The sequence below is a fragment of the Triticum aestivum genome, chromosome 1A (genome assembly GCF_018294505.1).
Source record: "Triticum aestivum cultivar Chinese Spring chromosome 1A, IWGSC CS RefSeq v2.1, whole genome shotgun sequence".
NCBI lineage: Eukaryota > Viridiplantae > Streptophyta > Magnoliopsida > Poales > Poaceae > Triticum > Triticum aestivum.
Window position 1 is genome coordinate 51,333,293 of NC_057794.1, and position 8,333 is coordinate 51,341,625.

The 8,333-nt window shown below is 54.7% G+C and overlaps 1 protein-coding gene across 1 annotated transcript; it reads left to right on the forward strand.

The window, feature by feature from the left end:
• Window positions 1-1,548: 1,548 nt before the first annotated feature.
• LOC123189216 (L-type lectin-domain containing receptor kinase VIII.2) lies at window positions 1,549-4,409 on the forward strand. Its single transcript, XM_044601583.1, has one exon. The coding sequence runs from the start codon at window positions 1,732-1,734 to the stop codon at window positions 4,255-4,257; it is 2,526 nt and encodes an 841-aa protein (XP_044457518.1). The 5' UTR covers window positions 1,549-1,731; the 3' UTR covers window positions 4,258-4,409.
• The last annotated feature ends 3,924 nt before the right edge of the window (window positions 4,410-8,333 follow it).

Here is an 8,333-nt window from a genome sequence, read left to right on the forward strand (position 1 = left end):
CGGCGAGGGCCAAACCTCCTCCGATCGACGACCAAAACTACGGCGGAAGCGCGGGCGTGGTGGCGGCCATGTCGAGACGTGGTTTGGTACGGACGGCGGGGGGCTGCGCGGTGAGGAGGCGGCCGGATAATAGCGGCGGCGCCGGCGGCAGGGCGGGGCGGGGAGAGAGGGTGAAGCGTTGGGAGCGGAGGGACTGCTAGTGTCCCCGACAGGCGGGCCACGGAGGGGACAAGGGCGTGCGTCGAGGCCGTCCGCGCGCGTCCGTTTCACCCCAAACCGAGCGCAAGTTTGGGCCGGGGATGGGTCAAAAGCGGACGGAATCCGGACATTTGTCCGTTTGCGCCCGCGCGCTGGGCCATCTCGTTTGTCCCTTTTACCCCAAACGAACGGGGACGGACAGGATAGGGTCGCGCGGTGGAGTTGGCCTAATGGCCAGTTGACCGTAGTAGCCCCATACATTTTGGTTCCCCGAAAAACAAGATTCGACATCTCGTGTCAGCATCCATGGTTGCACAATTATACGGTTCATAGATCTCGATGTAATTTTTTAAGTAAATTGTACAGAAGTATCATAATTAAAGCATTGGAAACAAATTAGCCCCAGATCAAATCAAATCGGACTAGACGTTGCAAAAAGATCTAAATCGCGTATAAAATTCCTACTCTATGAATGAAAGAAGGCCTTAACCATGCTCTTAAAGCGATGTGGGGATGTTGGGTTTTCTTGGGTCCACCCCTGCTTTCTCGTTTGATGTGTATGTGAGAATCAATCATGTGACAAACAAGACAACCTATTGTCTTGTAATTTTATGTTTCTCGTTTGTTTTATATGCTTGCAAGAAGTTCTGGACCCTCACCCCAAAAAACCTAGTCTAATAGAACGGGACATCCTCGAGAAATACCTTTTGGCTCTTGGATATACACCTGATACAAGCTGTTTTCAACCGAGAATACCATCAAAGTTATTCCTTGGCAAAACTTTTAAAACAAGTACAACAAAAAGTCAAGTTTATTTTAAATTTTTTTGATCTTGATTTCTTTTCTGTATTGCTATTTTTATGTACAGTGTGTAAATATACATCCAAAAGCCAAATGTGTTTGTCTCGACATCCCGGCATTGTTATAAATTCTGTTCTGCCTCCACCAATGTGGGCCTAGACCTAGCCGTTTTGTTGATTTAGTCCCTTTCACATGAAAATTACAAATAAAATAGTAAACAATATATTTTTAGAGAGGGCGTAAACTTACCAACACCTTTGAGAAACTGAAAAGGTACCGAAATAAGTACTAGCCTTATATAGTTTGAGAAAAAAACATTCTGTAAGACCAGGTCTCACAAGCCAGCACGTGATACCCCTCCTGAATCTTAATGGACGACAGAGGACATTCACAATCTTAAAGCAGCAACTCCCACTTTGCGCACTAATTTCCAACTCCTACTGCTATTCCTGATTGCAATTCCACACAAAAGACGAGTGATGGAATTTAAAAAGTAATACGTCGATTCTTTGGACTATATAAATCGTCGTTGTTTTGGCTCTCGTTCCACCCAGCTGTTCACGTGCGCGATCAACCATTCAACCTCGCCGAGTCGCGTCCCATGCCCATCCATGCACGCCCATACGTGCCCCGCCCGCGCCCGTGACACCACCTCGCCGGTCCACGACGCGACGAACGGCTCGCCCCCGCTCGCGCGCCGCGTTTCCTATCCTACCGTTGCACTCGACGGGCATGGGCACCGGCACCGCCGCCGTGACAGCAACAGCCGACCGGTGGGCGGTGGCGCGGCAGTCGGCGTCGCCGCACCCGCCTCTGCAACTAGTAGAACGCACTCTGACTCCGCCACCCGCGGCCACCGCACCGCCCTCCCTCCCTACCGTTACCCCGCCACACCACGCCACCCCCCTCGCCCGCACGTGTCGCCCCGCCCCGCTAATCCCATCTCATCTCCCACCTCACCTACTCTCTCCCGGTCGGCCTCACCTCACTCCACACTCTAGCTCATCCCCATGTAAATGTCCCCCAATCCCCACGCCACCTCCAATGCCGCCCGCAATGGCCACCACCTCCCCTCCGCTCCGCCTCCTCAGCATCCTACTCTTCCTCCTCGCTGAAACCACGGCCACCGGCGCGGTGCGGTTCGACTACGCGACGCTGACGCTGGCCACGCTGAAGCTGCTGGGCGACGCGCACCTCAACAACAACACCATCCGGCTCACGCGGGACCTGCCGGTGCCCACCTCGGCGGCGGGGCGGGCGCTCTACGCGGCCCCCGTGCGCCTCCTCGCGGGCTTCTCCACCAGCTTCGCCTTCACCGTCACCACGCTCAACCGGGGCTCCGTCGGCGGGGGGCTCGCCTTCGTCGTCGCCCCCGACGCCGCCGCCGTCGGGGACGGCGGCGCGTTCCTCGGCCTCGACCCCGCCGCCGACGTCGCCGTCGAGTTCGACACGCTCATGGACCTCCAGTTCGGGGACGTCAACGGGAACCACGTCGGCGTCGATCTCGGGAGCATGGTGTCGACGGCCGTGGCTGATCTGGACTTGGCGGGCGTCGAGCTCACCAGCGGGCGGACCGTGTACGCGTGGATCGAGTACGCGCCGGGGAAGGCCATGGACGTCTTCGTGTCCTACTCGGCCAAGCGGCCCGCCGCGCCGGTGCTGTCGGCGACGGTCGATCTCGCGGAGTATGTCAAGGAGCAGGCGTTCGTCGGGTTCTCCGCGTCCACGCAGGGCAGCACGGAGATCCACGCCGTCGAGTGGTGGAGCTTCTCCACCCCGTCCGCTCCTTCACCGGCGCCGTCCAAGCCGCCGCCCGTTTCGGCTGCTCCCCCTCCGGCGAGGGCCCTCGACCCGACGCTTCCCTCCACTCCGCAGCTCCCGGGCATCACGCCGCCGGCGACGGTTTCGGCGCCGCCGACCAGCTCAGCTGCAAGCGCCCCGGCAATTTCGGTCGCTCGGAACAATGCCAAGACGCCGCACCACCCGCCTCCACAAGGGGCCGTGGCCGGCGCCGCGACGGCGGGGGCGGTCGTGGCGGCGTCGTTCGCGGGCTTCGCGCTCTGGGCGCTCGCGCGCCGCGCCAAGGCCAGGAAGCGGGACGCCGTGGCGGTGGCCACGAAGCGCGACAACGTGGCGTCGGCGGCGGCCATGGCGCGGTCGCCGCGGGAGTTCTCCTACAAGGAGCTCAGCGCGGCGACGCGGGGCTTCGACGCGTCCCGGGTCATCGGCAACGGCGCGTTCGGCGTCGTGTACAAGGGCATCGTCCCGGACACGGGCGCCATGGTGGCCGTGAAGCGCTGCACCAACGCCAACGCCGACGGCGCGCAGGCGCGGGCCGAGTTCCTCTCGGAGCTCTCCATCATCGCCGGCCTCCGCCACCGCAACCTCCTCCGCCTCCAGGGCTGGTGCTACGAGAAGGGCGAGATCCTGCTCGTCTACGACTACATGCGCAACGGCAGCCTCGACCGCACGCTCTTCGACGCCTCCTCCCCGGCCCTGCCGTGGCGCCACCGCCACGAGATTCTCGCCGGCGTCGCCTCCGCGCTGGCCTACCTCCACCACGAGTGCGACCGCCGGGTCATCCACCGGGACGTCAAGTCCAGCAACGTGATGCTGGACGAGTCGTACCGCGCGCGGCTGGGCGACTTCGGCCTCGCGCGGCAGGCGGAGCACGGCGCGTCCCCGGACGCCACGGCCGCCGCCGGCACCATGGGGTACCTGGCGCCGGAGTACATGCTCACCGGCCGCGCCACCGAGGCGACCGACGTGTTCAGCTTCGGCGCGCTGGTGCTGGAGGTGGCGTGCGGGCGGCGGCCGATCGGCACCGAGGGCCGGTGCAACAACCTCGTCGAATGGGTGTGGAGCCTGCACGGCGAGGCGCGCGTGCTGGACGCCGTCGACCCGCGGCTCGGCGGCGAGTACGACGAGTGGGAGATGCGTAGGGTCCTGCTCGTCGGTCTCGCCTGCTCGAGCCCGGAGCCGGAGCGCCGGCCGGGGATGCGCGCGGTGGTGCAGATGCTGAGCGGGGAGGCGGACCCGCCGTTCGTGCCGGCGGCGAGGCCGTCCATGAGCTTCAGCGCCAACCACCAGCTGCTGCTGAGCCTGCAGGACAGCGTGTCCGACTACAACGCGCTGGGGCTGAACCCGTCGGACGACTCCTCGTCCGACTCGCTGAGCTCGTCGTCGCTCACCAGCACGCTGCGCAAGGGCGGCCACGACATCGGCTTCAGCAGCACCGCCGGCGGCGACGCCCGGTGATCAACCAATTGGTTGGTTCCTCTTGAAATGCGGACGAGATTAGTTTCAAATGTATGTATTGGTGAGAGAGTACATAGATTAGCATTGGGCTGTAATAGAGTCCTAACATATCTCTTTGTGATAATAATAATTCAGATTTTTCAGATGGTTCATTCGATCAATTTCCTTTTTCCTTTCTTTTCTTCCTGCGAAAAATATCCTTTTCACGCCAAGAAAAGCATCAAACCTATCTCTACACGAGATATCCATACACATCTACTGGTAGATGACTAGATGTAGTAATGTATTGAGTGTTCTTCTCTTTTCTTCTCTTGTAGCGGTAGGTGATGCTGCTGTTATACAAAGTCGTCCAAGTCATCCATGATTATTCATGTCACCAACCGAAAGTCACCCATGATTCAGCTGTGTTGGGATCCTAATGCCTAATGCTACTACGATTAATCCTACACAAAGTGGTGCTAATCATCTCGCAAAGTATGAGCAGCAGCTTGATGCCACGAGTCAGCGTCAGTCAGCATGGACAAATAGATGGCTGCCTACGTGGACGTCGCCATCTCGTGGGCCGCGTGGGTCGCACCTGCGTGTGGGACCGGCCGTCGAGCCGCACGGCACGGAGCGGCACGGGGTCGGTTTCCGTGGAAGAAAACTGGCGTCCACCTCCTCCATGAAGCGACTGTTGGTCTCGGCGGATAGGTGGCACTTCACTGTACCTCATTTGGCCGCTTTCAATCGTATCCAAAAGAAGCTCGCACATGTCGTTGGCCGCCACGCCGTCGCCACCGTTGGTGAGATGGCAATGGCACCTAGCTTGGCCGACATCACCTGGTAATGAAATGCAGACACACGACGTTGCAAGAGCATCTACAGTCTACAGTCGGACTCAGCAAATCCGGCCCCTCAAACGTCCGCGAACACTGACCAGGCATCCCTTAAATATTCACATACCGCAAATTCTGATTCTTAAATCCATGCAATCCATACACATCGATCATATGGTACAAACTGAGATCAATGTCAAAGTTCAAAACAAAGCAAAACAAATCATAGTTCAAAAATCAGGCATGACAAATGAAATCATTGTCCGAGCATGATGGACGGCCTCGGATCACTGGCTGGACGCCTGCTCCGAGCGGAATGCATCCTGCTCCAGGCGGAATGCATCATGCTCGTCCTCCGCTGCTTGCATCCGGGCAGGCTCCACCGCCTGCATTTGCGTGGGCCGAAAGCTGTCCGGAGTGGCTCGGCCGGCGGTCGGATCATCCTGTGTCCCAAAAGGGTCGGACAGCATAATCCGCGTAGGCGCTCGGAGGGAAGGGGTGCGGGGATCCGGGAGCGGCGGAGGAGACAGCTGCTCCACCACGTCTGAACCTCCCTGCGATGTCGCGGCTGCCTCCCTCTCTTGATGTCGGCGTCGCCGCAACTTGCGGGCGACGTTCTCCGCCTTGCAAGTCGCCGGCGACGGACTAGGCGGACTGCATCTCCGCCGTGGCGGTGTGGGTCGGGCTGGACAACATCTCCGACGATGGATCGGGACCGAAGGTGAGGATTGGGAGCGAGGATGGAGGATGGCGAGGGTCCAGACACGGAAATGGTAGGAGGGCGGCGGGAGGAGAAGGAGGTGTTTGATGAATTTGGTGGAATTTGGAGTGAGGTCGGGCTGTTGGGTCCGCCGTGGCGGGTGTGCCCGGGCACTCCCTTATCCGCTCCATATTTAGGCTGGATACGGTGGTGCCTGTCGGTCCAGACGTATGAGGCCTTCTGAGAGGGTGACTGGGCGGTTCGTCCGGATGTATGAGGCAGTTCTCAGATATCCGGTTGTAGATGCTCTGAGTGTCAAAATGCCGTGCCAGATGACCACCCGGATTTCAACCGTTTCTACGACAACATCATAAAACTGGCTTGAATGATTTGCTGTTGATGCACCTCTGCATGAGTTTTATGGAGCAGTAGGTTGATTTTCAGAGACGTGATAATTGGGGCCTAACCTAGGAATGTGCAAGCAAGCTAGTAGAGGATGGACTAGCCGTCGCTTTCGCTTTCGTCCCAGGCGGTGTGGAGTCGCTGTCCGCGTAATTCCAGGCTCAGGCTCGGCAAAGCCAACAAAAATGACCCCGAGGCGAAAGAAAATTTTAAAATAAACTGTGGACAAAACTAATTCACGCAGCTAACTCTTTTGGGTAGGGCCCGCCTGACTGACGCTACAAAGCCTCACCAGCTGTCACATCTTAGATTTTTTTTTTCCAAATCTGGTACCCTAAAAAAAATTAAATGGATTAAATTTTTTCCTAGGAAATGCTTATGTGATTGACTTGGTTTTACTTGATTGTTTGCCTAGAAGAATGAAAATCCAAAAGCAACTAGTTGAAACCCTAGCTTGTTTTGGTAGAGACCAAACCATTTTGAAATATTGTTGGGCACAAGGCCAACCTAAATAAGTCCCAAGAATATAAAAGCCAAAATAATTTTCATAAAGGATTTGAGTTGGTCTTTTGAACATTCACAAATAATTTTGATCTGAACTTTTTAGGAGTTATGAACATATGTCATTTGAACATTCACAACTTTTTTTAGAATTTTTTAAACATCTAAATGTGACTTTTTAAAATTTGGATCATGGGAGCATGTGAAGGTTGGTATCACCTGATGTCTCCGGCTACTGCCCCATGAAATCATGATGGTTTTATAATGCCAGTGCGAAATGGTAAAACCAAATCCTTACGGATTTTAACTGCTTCCACACTGCCTGAATTAATTGCCAAATTGCAATCACTGAACCTCATCTAAGTACCACATCCGTCCTGGTTTATTGGTCCCTTTAATATTTTGTGCCAAACTTTGGTCATAGATTTAACTAAGAAAATAATAATGCATGCCACTAAAAATTATATCGTTGGATTCGTATTTAAGCATAATTTCTGATGATATTATTTTTAGTTACATGCATTAAAATTTTGTTAGTTAAATTTAAAGTCAAAATTTTGCATAAAATGCGAAGAGGACCAATAAACCAGAACGGAGGAATGTGCAAGAGCTCGGAGCCTCAAACTAGTCTGATACTAATTCAGATTTCAGATGGTGCATTCGATCAAATTTCCTTTTTCTCTTCTTTTGTTCCTGCAAAAAAAAACCTTTTCATTTCTGCTCTTTTTGTTCGGATCTTGGAGAGCATGGCTAGGAGGAATTGATTGTACCACACTGATCCGATGAGATCTTGGTGGTGGATATCCATCCATCCCCTTTTGACACCCACGACAAGCAAAAGTAGATACTACTCCTTTCGTTCCGAATTACTTGTTGCAGGTATAGATGTATCTAGATGTATTTAGGTTTTGGATATATCCATTTCTGCGACGAATAATTTGGAATGAAGGGAGTAGTATACTAGAATCACACAAGAAGAAGAGGGATGGCTTGTTCGGTGTGCAATGCCATGCTTGGGCGATTGGGCAAAGGTGAGCTGTATGGCTGGCGCACGCCAAGAAAAGCATCAAACATACGTTATCTCTATACGAGATATCTATAGTAGATGTACTAATCTATTGAGTGATCTTCTCTTATTTTCTCTTCTAGTGGTAGTACGTGGTGATGTGCTGCTCTTTATACATTTGTCCTCGGAGTCGTCCATGATTATTCATGTCACCAACCGAAAGTCACCCATGATTCAGCTAGCTGGGTTGGGATCCTCTGATAACTTGTTAGCTTGGCTACCAAGCACTAATCCTAACAAAATGATAATGCTGCTGTCGCTGTGTAACACTTGCAGTAATCCTACACAAAGTGGTGCTAATCATCCCAAAGTATAAAGCTCAGTGACCCCGCCAAAAATAAGTAGTGTATAAAGGTCAGTGTGCATGAGCGGGCAGCAGCAGCAGCTTGATGCCACGAGCTTTGGATGGAATCGTCAACGTGAGTCAGCATGGACAACTAGATAGCTGCCTACGTGGACGTCTCTATCGCGCGGGTCCCTGCGTGTGGGCCCGGCGATCAAGCCGCATGGCATCACGGGGTCGGTTTCCGCCGGAGAAAACTGGCGTGCGGCGCGCGTCCACCTCCTCCATAAAGCGACCGTTGGTCTC